This window comes from Coffea arabica, chromosome 4c, assembly GCF_036785885.1.
Source record: "Coffea arabica cultivar ET-39 chromosome 4c, Coffea Arabica ET-39 HiFi, whole genome shotgun sequence".
In the NCBI taxonomy this organism is placed as follows: Eukaryota; Viridiplantae; Streptophyta; class Magnoliopsida; order Gentianales; family Rubiaceae; genus Coffea; species Coffea arabica.
The window spans coordinates 8,903,060-8,919,539 of NC_092316.1; the positions used below are offsets into that span (position 1 = coordinate 8,903,060).

The window sequence follows — 16,480 nt, forward strand, 5'->3', positions numbered from 1 at the left end:
ATCAAGTCTCACTAAATTTTGTTGTGCCATTTAGACGTAGAATTCTTGAAGCAGAAAGGCAGTTTGTACAAGTTTCATTAGTGCCGTATATTGAAAGTCGCAAAAGACATATTAATTTGTCAATGTGAGAATGCGTAAAAATCTTCACTTTTGCATTTTAAAGCTGAAGTAGACTGAATACTGGAATCAAGGGGCCAGTGTACAAAATCAGAAAATTGAGCCTAGATTTGCTTCAAGAATGTAGGAATATTAAGGCTCAGCTATATGATCTATACTTTCATCCCCATGGTATTTTCTCTTTTCTCTTGTGTAGGGTCGTTCCTCTTCTACTAAAGATAATGTCCGGTCTGATATAAACTACCTACATGTTTGACAAAAGAAATTCAATGGACTCATTTATGCACAGTTGTTGGTGGCTTATGTTGAGCCACATCCTTCATCTCAGTCATCTATATTTAGTTGGCACACTATTGACCAATTGACGCAGTCTATTACTCATATGCCAATGCCACCCTTAAAAGATGAGTTTGCCGACTTCAACCCTATTAATTTATATAATCAATCTTTTACACACTTACAATGTATAAATTAATAGGATTGAATATATGTTATATATGCAAATTTTAAATTTGAAATTTGAAATTGAAAAGTTTACTTACAATTCACGTACATCCAAACGCATTAGTGTGTCAAGAATATATTATTGGAGTATTGAAAATTATTCCCTAAATATTTTCATGATTAAAGCTCAAAATTGGGATTTTTTTTTTTAACGGTAACGATAACAATCTATAACCTAACCTATCTCAATATAGAGGAAGGGGAGTTTAAAGAGGCTGTGCATAAGTGGTTAATATGTATAAGTACATGAGTACATCAAACGAGTGCTCTAACATCTCCTTTGAATTTTTTTCATTGCAAGTGGAGTTCGAATCCCCGACTTACGGCCAAAAAGAGATTTAGTCATTTTTGGTGGCCATTGAACCAAAGCTTAGTGGTTCAAAATTGTGATATCTCAGTTGTCCTGGAATACAGTTTTTGATGTGGAGCTTGAGAATCATGTGCTTAAAAAGATTTGAATGTTAGTGCATACATGCAACTGTCCCATTAGTGTGTCAAGAATACATTATTGGAGTACTGAAAATTATTCCCTAAACATACATGCAACTGTCCCATCTCTCTTCCCATTTCTATTCAGCATTCACCCTCTCAGACCCTGTCCATGTGTTGTATATATAGTCACCATTCTGCACTCATTTTCCTCAACTTCTAAATTGCAAAATCTGCTTTCCTCCACTTTCCAGAGTCCTAACCCCACAACCCTCTTAGCGGTTGGCAAAAACCATGTTTTCCTTTCTTCTTCTTCTTGTTGCTACTTCACTTCTTCTTTCCCCCTACCTTCCTTCATTGTTTCAAAGATTTCTTGATCTCAAATCCGGAAAACTCAGCTTCTCTCATGGCCCTAAGTCCTACCCAATCATCGGTTGCCTCGTTGCATTCTACCAAAATCGCCATCGTCTTTTAGACTGGTACACTGAAATCCTCTCTCAATCACCTTCTCAAACAATGGTGATCAAGAGGTTTGGTGCACCTAGAACCATCGTCACAGCCAATCCGCAAAATGTTGAGTATATCCTGAAAACCAACTTCAACAACTACCCTAAAGGCAAGCCCTTCACTGAAATCTTAGGCGATTTCCTCGGTCGAGGAATATTCAATGCTGATGGCCATCTCTGGCAGGTTCAGCGCAAACTCGCAAGCCATGAATTCAGTGCAAAGTCCTTGAGAGAATTTGTTGTCAAAACTCTCGAGGAACAAGTTCAAAACAAGCTTTTCCCAGTGCTTGAAATGGCTGTGGAAAAGAACATGGTCTTGGATTTACAGGATGTGCTTAGGAGGTTTGCATTTGACACAATTTGCAAGGTCTCACTGGGGATGGATCCTCGTTGTCTAGACATTTCTCAACCTGTCCCTCCTCTTGCCATAGCATTCGACAAAGCATCAGAGATCTGCGCGAGACGCGGTGTTGCTCCAATCCCCGCAGTCTGGAAAATGAGGAGAGCCCTTAATTTAGGGTCTGAGAAGGAGCTCAAAGAAGCAGTTGATCTTGTTCATGGCTGTGTTGATGATATTATCCAAACCAAGAAAACGAAACTCAATGAGAGTGCTGATAAAAAAACCAGCAATAACGATCTTTTGTCCAGGCTGTTATTAGCTGGTCTTGATGATGAAATGGTTAGAGATATGGTGATAAGTTTCCTCATGGCAGGAAGGGATACAACTTCTTCTGCATTGACATGGTTGTTCTGGCTTCTTTCTAACCACCATGCTGTCAAAAAGAACGTCATGAATGAGTTGGAAATCCTCAACCTTAAAGAAAAGCCATTGGATGTAGAGGATTTGAAAGAAATGAAGTACATAAAGGCATGCTTGTGTGAGTCAATCAGACTATATCCTCCAGTAGTTTGGGACTCCAAGCATGCTGAGAATGACGACATCTTGCCTGACGGAACAATTGTTTACAAGGGAAATAGGGTGACCTATTTCCAATATGGGATGGGGAGGATAGAGGAATTGTGGGGAAAGGATTGTTTTGAGTTCAGACCAGATAGGTGGTTTGATGACAATGGGATGCTGAAAATGGTTGATCCGTACAAGTTTCCAGTGTTTCAGGCAGGTCCAAGAGTCTGTCTTGGGAAGGAAATGGCTTTCATTCAAATGAAGCATGTTGTGGCTTCGATTCTAAGGAGATATGAGATCAAGAAAGTTGATGATAATCAGCCTATTTTTGTTCCTCTCTTGACTGCCTTTATGGCTGGTGGACTCAAAGTTAGGATTCACCGCCTCAGCCAACCCGGGGTTGTGATTTTGCGAGAAAGCGAAAGTTTGGTGGAACCATAATGTGCTGTGCTGTCCAATTCAATTCACAGATTTGCTTGAACTGATATCCCGACAGATATTACTGCAGCTTGTTAATTAAGACACAGTAGTTGTGTTGTTTTGTTCACATTAATGTAGAGAGGTTGGAGTATGATTTCCCAAGATCCCATTCCAAAGAGGACGAAATGAAAATTTCTGGAATGAGAGTATGTAAAATAAGGAAAATAAAATGTAAAGTATATTATTATCATCCTATGAATATAGTTTTTTTTCTCTAATTTATAACCTATATTGAGCATTTTTTTTTTTTTTTTTTGTTGAAGAAGATCGCATCAACCTACCTGTATCCCCATGCCAATAATTTGGAATGATCATTCCAAGAAGGAAAGTCGGAAACTTTTTTTTTTTTTTTTTTTGCCAAGCTGGCTATTCTCATATTTTGTCAAGTTGACATTTTATCTTCGTACCGCACGTAAAAAATTAAGTTAAAAGAAAAAGTGCGCTCGTTTATATCTTTGTGGATTTTATTCTTTTCTTTTTTTGGTAACAATTAATTATATAAATCCTTTCACTCAAGCTATTAATTAATGACTTACCTTATGCAAGTTTGTATTAATTGTATCTTCTTTATTTTTTGGTCAATCAACTCTTGTCTTCCCTTCAAAAATCTCTTCAATCACATTTTCTATTCCTGCTATTGGCTTGATTATTTATTATTATTACTAAAATTTGGATAAAATATACTATATTAATGCTCACATAGATAGTTTTTCCCCATGGTAAATCACCAAGTTAGCTATGCCAACAAAAAAAGTTGGGTATATATTCTGATTTTTTGCTTATGTTTCTTGGTGGATTTTATTCTTTTTAGGCTAATGATTAATTATAGTTCTTTATTACTTTCTTATTTATAGTAAATTTCAAACAATCAATCAATTACATACTTTATATACATTTATATAATTTATGCCCTATTTTATTTTATTTTGTTTTTTAATTCTTTACAATCACATTCTCTATTCCTATTACTGAATTGATCATTTATTATCATTACTAAAATTTGGATGAACTTTCATTTTTTTTTTCTATCATTCTAATACTTCCTTATTTATAATAAGTTTAAAACTATTAATTCGCTATTTCATATACGTTTACATTGATTATGCTTTTCTTTTTTTTAATAAATCAACATTATCTTTTTAAAATTTTCTTGAATTATGTTGAATATATTTCTATTATTTGACTTGATTATTTATTTGTAATTCTAAAGTTTTGACAATGATCATTTTCCAATGAATTTATATTTATCAATTTTAGCATATCACTCATACAAATCCACTTAAATTGTAGAAAATGGTCATTTTTTAAAAAAAAATTTCTATTGATTTTTATGCTTTCTTTCCATTGGAATTCAATTTAGGTTGAAACGATATCCATGTAAACACAGGATTGCAAAAGTTTTCTCAAATTACTTTTTTGCATTAGCTTTTAATGATTTGGTCAAATAATAAGTTAATTATCGATTAGTTTGCTTTTCAACATTCTTTTTAGGTGTAAAAGAATCAAAACATTAAGTGCATTTACTTCCTGCTATATCTCGTTTATTCATGTATTGACCTACCACCATTACTAAACATAATTACATCATGAGATAAGATTTGATTGAAACAAATTATTAAGTTGTTAAGAATTAACTAATTTTAATCGATTTAATTTAAATGTTTGTTTTATGCTTAGTATATAAAATTTTATAAAATAGTATTTTTAGTTATTTTATATCAATTTTCTTTAAAAAAAAATAAAAACTTTAGAGCATAAAAAGTGCCCATGCAAATGCACGGGTGAATAACGAATTCCTATGAATAACTAGTTCGTTAGGAAGCTACAAAGCTATCCGCCCATACTAAAATTTCCATTTCAGCATATATCCATCTTGGAAATCATGAAGACATTGCATCTACAAACACAAACAGATCTGTAAAAGCAGTGCACCCAGTAAATTGTGCAAGTTCAACTAATACAGGTCCAAACCCAACAGCTGAATGACATGGATTAGGTACTTCTGAAATGAATTACAAGAATACCAAATGACATCCAGAAAGATAGAATTAAAGAAACATGTTACACGGGAGAGAAGACAATAAACAGAAAGTTACAACTTAAGTGTGAAATGCCTCCCCCAACAAGCATCATGGTTGTGCAGCTTCCAGGAGTTTCTCATATACCTGTCTAGCAGTCAAATCCTCCACCTGTTTCAAGAACCATAACTCAGTACTTTAATCCAATTAAACGACAAGCAAACTTTACCTAGCGAAACAGTTTCCACCAGATCAATAAAGTCAAGACAATCACACTTTCATAAGCCATTGATGAACAACCTTGTTCAAAAGATCCAAGTACAAAGCTCGATCTGTATATGACTGTTCATGCCTTACTGGAAATGAATGATGTATGGCACGACAAATTCTCATGTCTCTCAATTACTGGAATAGTGCATGTGGGGTACTTAGGGAGCCCTTGGACATTAATGTTGATTAAACTGAATGAGGACAGTGCCTGCTGGCAAAACAGCTTCTTCTTGTGTCAAAAGCCTTTTTAAATAATTGCACATTGGTGGTATGGGGCGAGATACTTCTTTTAATATGATGTAATGGAGAAGATGCAATTCACTTTTCTCTTCTTCAAGAAGTTGATAATGGTACCATATTTTGGTAAGCATGCATATTTACCAGGGTTTCAATGGTGGCCAAACGGTGGTAAAAATGTGATTTTGGCTGTGCTGATCTAGGATCATTCTAGAATGGTGAATTCCTAAGGGAAAAAGAGAACAGAAAAGAAATTTTCAAATAGGACAAAATTCTACACACAGCACCCAGCTCTTTACTGCTACATAAAGCCAAACATAATCTTTGGCTAAAGTCGTTAAGTTCTAAAGATAGTTTTAGCAGGTCTGAATAGTACAACATGTAATCTGTCTGCAGACACATTGCTTGAAACTAAAAGCAAACAGCTGAGAAATCTATAGGCAATAATAGAAAATAGATTTTGTTTTTCTGCAGTGTTTTGAAGAAAGCATGAAGGGGTCCCTTGTCCAATGAAAAACAGGCCTTGTTCCTAGACATTTAGTTTCTAAAATATCTTGACTGGAATATGGCTCAAGAACATGAACTAATCTTCAACAATTTGGTCAACTAATTCTGCAGGAGGAGCATAATGCAGAAGAAAGTTCAAAGATCAGACACTTTACTTAAATTATCAGCAAAACATAGTGGATAAAATAACAGAATATTTGAGCTCGAATAATTCTGAAAACCCCATTTATACAAATGTATGTACGCATAGCTGTGTGTGTGTGACGTGCACAAATGTATATATGGACACATCAGGAATCTGAATGTCAACTCACCACAAGAAGCTTTGATTTGCTATTCCAACCCCTTTGAAGAGTCATCTGGCTCAATTTTAATCCCAACACCTGCCACAGAACAAATGTTAATGGCTCAGCCTAGAAAGTGAAGTAGTAAATCAAATCAAACTTCTGGCAGCAAAATTCAAAAGCACCTTTCCCATGTGTTCTAGAAGCTCATTGTTTGCCTCTCCTCTTGCTGCAGCTGCAGCTACAGTCACCCGAACATCATCAGCATTTACTCCTACAATCATATTAGGCTTACTATTATTAGCGAAATCAAAATGCAGTATCTAACGTCATTTGGGTTCTTATAAAGATACAAATGCTATATACAATTTAAGGTAAAAACAAAAGAAAGTTCTCCATCCTGGAAACTGATTATTGATTGGGCACTGCCTGGGTTCAGCATTGGATGGTGCAGCACAAAATTCATGCCATCTCATTAAACATCTTGAAAACCAACTCTGTGATCTTTGATGGGTAACGAGCACAAAATAAGAATAATGAACTTTGATTTTTATTTAAAAGTATTTAAGAGAAGGACCTATTGATCACAATAAGTTTTGAAGGACTTGATAACCCTCATAAATTTCAAATAACACAAACTTATGGTCTTCCTTATCAATAGAAGTAAATGCACGAAAGGGATTAAAATGACAAAAATGATATCAAATCCGCATCAAATCACAAGAAAGGAAAAGAACCTTTTTGGCAGAAGTAATTATTAATTTGATTCCTTTTATGCTCTAAATCAAATGAGAGGGTACCTAGGAAAACGTGAGAAAGTTGCAAAGTCGTACCACATCAACCTGTGACACCAGGATTCTACTTTTTTCTTCCCTTATCCTCTTTGTAGGACTGCATAGCCTAGGAACTATATAGCTAATCTGTATAAGGCTAAGGACCTTAAATCACTTATCGACATTATCAACTCTCATGTTTTCAGTTAAAAGTATATTCATCCACATTGTTGAAAATTCAAACGACAAAAAATTTCTTTTTTCTTTCCTTTCCTTCTGTTATGGTGAAGAACACAAGAAATAATCATCAAACAAGTCATGTAAAACAAATATGCACACCAGAGTTCTGTGGAAGGTATAAAAAAGTAAAGCTAACCGATCTAATTTGAGTTAATTAACCAAGATTTAGAGGCTGTATACACAGGGCTCGCAGAGTGGACTTCTGCTTTGTAGGAGTTGTGGATTGAACCAGGTAACCAAAGGACTGCAATTCTCCAAATAACGAAGCTCCAACAAACATTAGCCCTCTTCCCTTTTCACTTCTTTTTCTTTTCCCCCTTTAGAAAAGTTATGTCTACTCCTACAGCTTTCCCGATTTTCACAATAGAATTCCCGTTGCAATGAAAATAAAAGAACCAAAACAAAACTAGAGGCATCCTTTAGCCAGCTTCTAAAATGCCCTGTTTCCTCCAAAACTTCCCAAACCTCGATGGATCAGCTGTGCCCTCTCAAACTTTTAATTCCTCATTACCCTTCTCTGTTCTGACAATATTAACCTGAAGCCTATCAGCCAATTTCACCACCAATTCTTTTCTAAAATGGCCTTTTTCACTCTCACAAACAAAAAGAACCAGACTTTTGTTGTTTTTTTTCGTTTAAAGAGCAACAGAAAATTTGGTGAATATAAAGTGCTGTCACGGTATTTAAGAATGCAAAAGAGAAAGAAACAAGGTTGAAGGGGGACTTTTGTTGCAAATTGTGCTAGGGGGTATGGAGGGAGGGCAGCCAGAGCAGGGAATTGAAGATTTGGAAGTGGCAATGGGCCAACAAAGGAAGGAAGGGAGCGTGGAAGTGGACCTATGGAGATGAAAGGCCAAAAACCTAGATTTCACTTCGTTCAATATTTTTCTTTGTAAGGACCTTAAAACTTTTAACTTAATCGAAGCGCCAAAACTGATATTAATAAGTGAGCGAATGGACAACAAGTCTAAGTTGGAATAATTAGATGACCATTTTAGCCAAAAAACAAAAATTAGTCTAGTAACCAGCAGCATGACAATGGAAAAAGCCTAGTTAGCTTCTGTTCCATATGCTCTAAATATTCTATTCATGCTTTTTTGCAACCAAGGATTCCTGACTTGGAGATTTCAGAGCATCAGAACTTTGCCAACAACCTCAGGTATGTCAAAGATAGAACGTAATAATCTAATAAATTCATAAATTTACTTGTGATTGCAGAGCGCTGTGCACGATCTTCTACTTCGATGGCTACTTGAACAAGGCCTCCTTCTAACTGTGATATGCATGGTGGCACAGGAGCATCCTAAGTGCTCGCAAACAATGAAATTGATATCTTAGAATATACAGTTTCAGATATAGATTGCCTCTACACAACAGTTCAACAACATTGCGCAGTGTCAATCACCAGAAGTGGTAAAATAACCAATATCAAGACTGGAGAATTCTAACTTGCTCAATTTCAGAAAATCCAATCCACCAAAAGAGGAATTCCTAGGGTCTTCAATGTGAATTAAAAACAAGAAACAGAATGTACCATGAGAATTTCCTAAGCACATACCTGTGGATTTGTCTCAGCAGCTATTGAACTGAGGGCCCCGTCAATGACATAAATGAAGGAGGCAGATTCAAGATCTTCTTCTGCTCGATAGCAAACAAAGAGCCCACAAGTAACACAATTCATGCGATACTGCTTCTCCATTTTCCCCTCTCCGCTGAAAACAATTTTATAAATGGAAAAGTTAGTTGGAAAAAGCCACACAGCAATGTTCATCCAGCAGAAGAACTAAGTTCTTAATTCTAGCACTTGAAACAACCCAAAACATTTATAGAGGTAAATTTATGGACAATTTTCAGAATTTATGAACTGGGTGTGCTCTCCTAGGATAACTTGTCAAAGTGGAGACTTTGGTGCATGTTCTTGCCCTAAATGATAACTTCATATCACAAACCAAAATAACATCTTCAAAAGCAAATGGCAGACAGAGGGATGCTGGTTATACAATTCAAAAGCACCAGGCAAGCATTCCATACTCACACAGTTAGCATAATCCTCTATGACACAGGAGCTTATTAACAATTCGATCAAATTGAAAGTGTCTGATAGGGTCAGCTTTACATTTTAACTATTCACGACATATTTACAGTCAATTAAGATGATAAAAGGCAAGAGGTTATAGTGGCAGTCCATCGAAACATTTTAAAGGCATTCAGAAAATCAAAGAAACGACCAAAATCAATCTATCCAGCTTATTTAACAGCAGAAGAGAGTTCAAAAGACCTCGACGCCACTCACATTCCAACTAAAACTCCAGCTTCCACGTTATCCCTTGCGCTTATTCAGATAAATTGGTGAAAGATACTCAAGAACAGAAACTCTAGGATACAAGCTTTTACCGTTTTAAGAGAACTTTTCCAGCCTCTTGTATGTTCAGCCTAGCAAGATACTTCTTCTTGTCCAACACATATGCTTTGTCAGTCTTCCTTTTTGGTATCTTCTGCAATTGAGTATCTATACACATTCTTTAGGCTCGACACACGTTATATTGGAGATACAAACCAAAAACAGAAAAATAAACGTCGATTCATTCTGGGCTGGATTTTGTATTTTATTACTGTATTTTTTGAGGGAAAATTGACTGAGCAATCAAATTCAAAATTGACGGGGTATATAAGAAACGGCGGTTGGCGAAACCTGTAATGAGGACATGAGAGCTGCAGTGCTTGCAATAGTAAACGAATAGGTCAGAATCAGGCCCGTCGGGGGCGGCGTCTTCGCTCGAGTAGGTGTGGGTTGTTCTCTTCGGCATCTCTTATTGTTTCACGACTTCGGTTCTGAAGTTCAATGTGAGGTTCCCGCCGGTACGCCGGCACGCCAACGGAGAAGAAAGGAGTAGCAGAAAAAATGTCCAAGATTTTTTATACTATTACCACCGTTTTGATGAATTACACGTTTGGACTTCCCTCGTCCTTTGGAAATCATTTGATATTTGCAAGAATTTTTATATATTACTCACTGGATACCACCTTTTAATATTTTCCAACTCAATTATATATATATATATATACTATGGTGGGATAGCCCGCGACGCGCGGGAATTTGGTACTTATGATTCAAGATAATTAATAATTATTATTTAATATTTTGTAGTATCAGAACTAAAGTATAATGATTTTATCATGTAATTTTAATAGAAAAATTACAAGTTACATAGTGAGTTAATAAAAATAATGTGTAATAAGACATCGCTATCGTTATACTATTTAAGAATCCGTTGTGATCAAAAGCTATGTTTGAATTTCAACGGCAAAGATAGGGGTAGTTTGAAAATGTAAGAATGTTTGAAGTGCAATTGAACAGTATTCAAAGGTCTCTTCTAAAACTTATCTAAGATGATAAAACATTTTAAAATATCAAATGGACCCTTCATCTCTCGAATCTATATATGCTCGTAAAAGATCCCTCAAGCAATGTTCCTGATTTCTCCCTCGACTTAAATTCAACCTGAATTATCAAGTCAAGTTTATCCATCAATCACTTTGCGTCCAATCTAATCTAAAATAATTTTATTTTTTACTAACTATTTATATAATTTGGTGCGTATAATACGATTTAATCACATGTTTCTTACAGAGATAATAATGCCCAAAAATGATAGATAGATAAAAAACTTAAGTGGTCTTTTTCAAAGTTTTGTAGAAACTATTCAGATTTGGTGTTTTTGGTTAAGGGCATTTCTTTATAATCTCATAAATAAGTTCAAATCTGCATAAATTATTAAAGATCTGAATTGAAACTATCTTGATTATAAAAAATTGGTGCAAATAATATTTTCTAAATTTGAAATTGTAGAAAATGGTAAGTAAAATCAGAAGAAATTCCTCATATGAATGTTTGAAGTGCAATTGAAAAGTATTCAAATGTCTCTTCTTATCCAATATGATAAAACATTTTAAAGTATCAATTGGACCCTTCATCTCTCGAATCTATATCTGTTCGTGAAATATCCCTCAAGCAATGTTTCTGATTTCTCCCTCGACTTAAGCTCAATCTGAATTATCAAATCAAGTTTATCCATCAATTACTTTGCGTCCAATTTAATCTAAAATAATTTTATTTTTTACTAACTATTTATATAATTTGGTGGGTATGATACGACTTAATTACATGTTTCTTACAGAGATAATAATGCCCAAAAATGATAGATAGATAAGAAACTTAAGTGATCTTTTTCAAAGTTTTGTAGAAACTTTCAGATTTGGTGTTTTTGACTAGGGGCATTTCTTTATAATCTCATAAATAAGCTCAAATCTGCATAATTGTTAAAGATCTGAATTGAAACTATCTTGATTATAAAAAATTGGTGCAAATAATATTTTCTAAATTTGAAATTGTAGAAAATGGTAAGTAAAATCAGAAGAAATTCCTCATATGAATTCGAATTGCAAACTATAGGTAGAAACTGCTTAATGATATTTTTCATTGCTTATTTGTATAAGTATTCAATATAACATCTCTACATAATTGACTCGTTTGAACTATGGATAATAGTTGCTTCAATCAAATCAAGAAACATTATTTATCATTGTACAACATACAATTATGAGTAAATGAATTAATACAATGCAATCCAAATGGTGCTGTAGTTAAAGCATTTAAACTCATCAAGTTCCACTACAAATTCTTTTACATAGCATAAAAAAGCAAATTTTTTGTATTTGAAACTATAAAAATAATATAATACAAGAACGAGATCATAACATGGAAAGCAAATAGAGTGCAAATGACATCTTAGTATTATGTAGCATGATTAATTTTCTTTTTTAGTTTCAATGAAGTACAAAATTCTAAGTTAATAAATTTTACAATCATAAAATTTCCAATTAAAATAAACACAAGTTGAATTCCAAATCATATTACATGAAAAAATAACTACTTGAACCATAACTGCTGGAATGTAGTCAACAGATCCCTGGAGTCAAGAATAATAGGAGAAAGTTCATGAGAAATAAGGTTATTTGACTTAAATAAAGATATAATACCTTGGTTGAGGAGGAGAAGATGATAAAATTACTTTTCTGATTATTTTAGAAAGTGAAAATATTATCTCAAATTGTACTTTGATCAGAGACAGAATCTCTGGAATCTACTAAGAAAAACAATACAATTAGTCAGTTTTTGGAATTATAAGTATCAAAAGACAAACTATATGGAATTCTTGAATAAACTAATCATCATGAAAAAAAAACTACAATCGAAGAAGACAAACCCAAAGAACTTATCTCAATTTAAAGGAAAAACTATGCATTCCACCAAATATTTAATAGCTATAATAAAATCAAAGAAGTGAAATCGAAAAGGAATAAAAGGTATCAGCTAAACATGAGGACATAAATATGATAATAATTGTTCAAATAATAATTAAGTTAATTAATTGTAATTAAAATCCAATTATGTAAACATCCAATTAGTTCCTTAACGGATGAGAAAGGTTTCAGGAAATTGGAAGGTTTGAATGTTAGTATAATAAATGATTAAAAGGACTTTTATGTAATTCTATCAAAATACAAGCTTTATTCAGTTGTACTTGATACTCAACTTGGCACCAAACATTGTAACATACCAAACCTGCTCCTAACCTTAAATGTCTGAATGGTTATATAAGTAATTATAGTGAAATTAAAGCTATAATGACTTGTACTCAATGTTTCAATTACTCTTTAAACACTCTCACATTCCAAAAATAGCCTCACCCCTGCGGTTGAAATCTAATCATAAACTCGTTCTTATATAGTATAAGGCTTGAATGTTAGTATAATAAATGATTAAAAGGACTTTTATGTAATTCTATCAAAATACAAGCCTTATTCAATTGTACTTGATACTCAACTTGGCACCAAACATTGTAACATACCCAACCTGCTCCTAACCTTAAATGTCTGAAAGGTTATATAAGTAATTATAGTGAAATTAAAGCTATAATGACTCGTACTCAATGTTTCAATTACTCTGTAAACATTCTCACATTCCCAAAATAGCCTCACCCCTGCGGTTGAAATCTAGTCCTAAACTCGTTCTTATATAGTATAAGAATATGTATTGCAATCTTCGAGGCAAGTGGAGATTAATACTTTTAATTATGGGAAAATCGTCTAAAACGTCCCTCACATTTTGTAAAATAACTTTTTTCGTCCATCACTTTTAAAAGTGTAATTTTATATCCCTTACATATTCACATCGGACAAATTTAGTCCCTAATTAGATTTTCGATCATTTTTTGGCCGGAATCCATCATGTGCAAGGCACGTGATCATTTTTTAAGGGTAAATTTGTCAAATTATGTTTTACATAATATGATCTATAGTCCTCCATATTTTATAAAATAAATTTTTTCGTCCCTCATATTTTATAAAATGATTTTTTTCATCCCTCACATTTCACAAAATAAATTTCTCCATCTCTCACATTTCAAAAAATGAAATTTTCATTTCTCACTAATTATGTGTGTGAATACATTTTTTTAAACACATGTATATATTTATTTGATTTTACTTAATAATAATAGCATAAACACATGTATGTAATTTGGTCCAACTTGTGGGCTATCTTCTCTTTTTGTATGATTATGACTAATATTTACTAATAGAACCTTAATTTGCATATTCTTATTGTATTTTGACCGAAAATAGCTTTATTGGCCAATTTGACAATGAATGCAAGATTATTTACTAGCTAATACCAGATGAAATCAAATGATCACGTATAATATATGGTATTCGTATTGTTAAGTGAAATCAAATAGACACATACATATATTTATGCTATTCGTATTATTGAGCAAAATCAAATAGATATATACATGTGTTTAAACAAAATGTATTCACACATATTTTTTTTTTAGGGTTTCCCTCACATACATAATTAGTGAGGGATGAAAATATTCATTTTTTGAAATATAAGGGATGGAGAAATTCATTTTGTGAAATGTGAGGGATGAAAAAATCATTTTATAAAATATGAGGGACGAAAAAATTTGTTTTATAAAATGTAGAGGACTATAGATCAGATTATGTAAAATATAATTTGATAAATTTACCCTTCAAAAATGATCACGTGCCTTGCACGTGATGGATTCCGGCCAAAAAATGATCGGAAATCTAGTTAGGGAAAAAATTTAACCGATGTGAATATGTAAGGGACATAAAATTACACTTTTAAAAGTGAAGGACGAAAAAAGTCATTTTACAAAATGTGAGGGACGTTTTTTACGATTTTCCCTTTAATTATTACATTTCAAAAGCTTTTTTTAGTTGTTTTCAAAATGATGCAATATACCGGCATGTTGACGCTTGTAAAATAATAGCCTTGCTTGAAAAACAAGTTTTTTGTCAAATTTATTTGCTATAAGCTTTTTAAAAACTTTAGTCATCTTCAAAAAAAATTTTAAAAATTTTAAACTATACATTTCAAAAAATTTTAAAAAAAAACACACTTCAAAATTTTTTTTAAAAACATCTACAATAAATTACAGTAAAGTTTTAGACAAATACCCAAAAAATTCATTTGCTAAACGGGGCCAATGTCTACTTATTTAGTTCTCGAGTTATTGGGGGCAAAAGAAAATGGAAACAAAGTTGAGGAGTATTTGACCCCTTCGTTAAGTACTATTTATGTATCAATATTAATGAGAGTATTGTTTATACATCGTATCACAAAAAAATGCTTTTAATATCTGAGACAAAAAATAAAAGTTTTTCAAATAAATTTTTATTCAAACAGAGTTTAATACTTTTGGAATGAATACATTTTAAAACTTTTTTTTATATGATGCAATATCAGTATGTATATAAGCCTAATATGATATTTAATTAATTTAGTGTTCGGATAGACGGGGAGTAAAGGAAAGATAAGCCAAAAATAAGGAGTAATTAACTTGTTTGACAAGCATTGTTTATGTATGCATTAATGAATTATATACCAATTACTGCATGGAAAAAATACATATTTGCATCATGCAAGCCTTTTACATGTGCTACGAGAATTTAAACCTAATAATGAAGTAAATCTAGAAGTGGTATTTCTTTATAGAGCATTGCCATATTATGCAAAATAGATTTCAAAGCCAATAGTTTGAGGCTAGAATTAACTTCATTCGTGGAAGAGATAACTTCGGTTGTGGAAGAAAGAAGCAATAAGGAGTGATAATAAAATGAGGGAAATGATAGGTTAGGTGGTTGGAGGGAGAAAGTGTAAATAATAGATTTTGAATTCAAGTTCTCCCACTTATATTAAAGTATTCGTTTGGATTGAGTGAATAGGAGGAAAGAAAATGAGAGAAATTGAAAGAATTTGATTTTTGTTGTGTTGTATGGTTTTTGAGGAGAAAAGGAAAGGGTCTAGTTGTTTTGTTGAGTTTAAATGTAGGGAAATGAAACTAAATTAATTGAAAGAATTTAAAATTTTTTAAAAGATCATTTTTTCCTATCTTTTCTAGTAAATTTAAATATAGATTTTCTTTTTTCTTTTTCTTTTCTATTTTTCCTTCTCTTTCTTTCTCCCTCTATTACCACACAACCACCGCTACGCCGCCACCGCTATCTCCATCTTCCTCCTGTCACTTGCTACTAATACACATCACCACCCTCTCTCCCTCCTTCCTCCTCTTTCTCTTTCCCTTCTCCTTTCCCCTTCTTCTTCCCTTCCTCTCTCCCCTTTTCTGCCCCCTCTCCCTTTATTCCTCTCTTCCCTGACAATCAGATCTGGTTGCTGAAGAGGAGATCTAATCGCTGCCAAATGAGTTTATGGAGAGAGTTAAAGGGCAAGGGAATAGGAAACTTGGGCTTCCCTGCCCAAGATACCGAGACATGATTCGGTGGGTGGTTTCTTGACACATTATGGTTGGAGTTCTGTAATTGAGGGATTTTGGTTTGAGTGTGCATTAATAATGTTGCCAATAGTCGTTGATCAAAAATTGAATGTAAGGATTCTAGTCGATTCAAATGTAGCTGTAGAAATTCCTAGAGATGAAAACGATGATGATTCTTTCACTAGAGACTCGGTGACCCAGTTAGTTAATAAAGTAATGGTTTGTAAAGATGATTAGATTTTCAGGAATAAGGCAAAGGAGCTGAGTGTGTGTTTGGAGATAAAGATATGCTTAGTAGATACATGAACGGTGTAGGTATATTATTAACAGCTTCATTGAGTATCTTG

At 33.3% G+C, this 16,480-nt stretch overlaps 2 protein-coding genes across 3 annotated transcripts; one reads left to right on the forward strand and one right to left on the reverse strand.

Moving 5' to 3' along the window:
• The first annotated feature begins 1,322 nt into the window (after positions 1–1,322).
• On the forward strand, positions 1,323–3,139 carry LOC113738902 (cytochrome P450 94B3-like). Its single transcript, XM_027266169.2, has one exon. It carries the CDS (start codon positions 1,345–1,347, stop codon positions 2,899–2,901), a length of 1,557 nt encoding a protein of 518 aa, XP_027121970.1. The 5' UTR covers positions 1,323–1,344; the 3' UTR covers positions 2,902–3,139.
• A 1,717-nt stretch (positions 3,140–4,856) lies between these two features.
• Positions 4,857–10,263, reverse strand: LOC113738520 (UPF0235 protein At5g63440). Of its 2 annotated transcripts, none has more exons than XM_027265759.2 (7): positions 9,962–10,263; positions 9,664–9,764; positions 8,828–8,981; positions 8,476–8,572; positions 6,442–6,530; positions 6,287–6,355; positions 4,857–5,129 (listed from the first exon to the last, which is right to left on the reverse strand). In XM_027265759.2, the coding sequence occupies exons 1-7, from the start codon at positions 9,974–9,976 to the stop codon at positions 5,070–5,072; spliced, it is 585 nt and encodes a 194-aa protein (XP_027121560.1). In that variant the 5' UTR covers positions 9,977–10,263; the 3' UTR covers positions 4,857–5,069. The 2 variants fall into 2 exon arrangements, with proteins under 2 accessions (XP_027121560.1, XP_027121558.1); XM_027265757.2 differs by having other exon boundaries at positions 9,664–9,778; positions 9,962–10,262.
• Between the last annotated feature and the right edge of the window lie 6,217 nt (positions 10,264–16,480).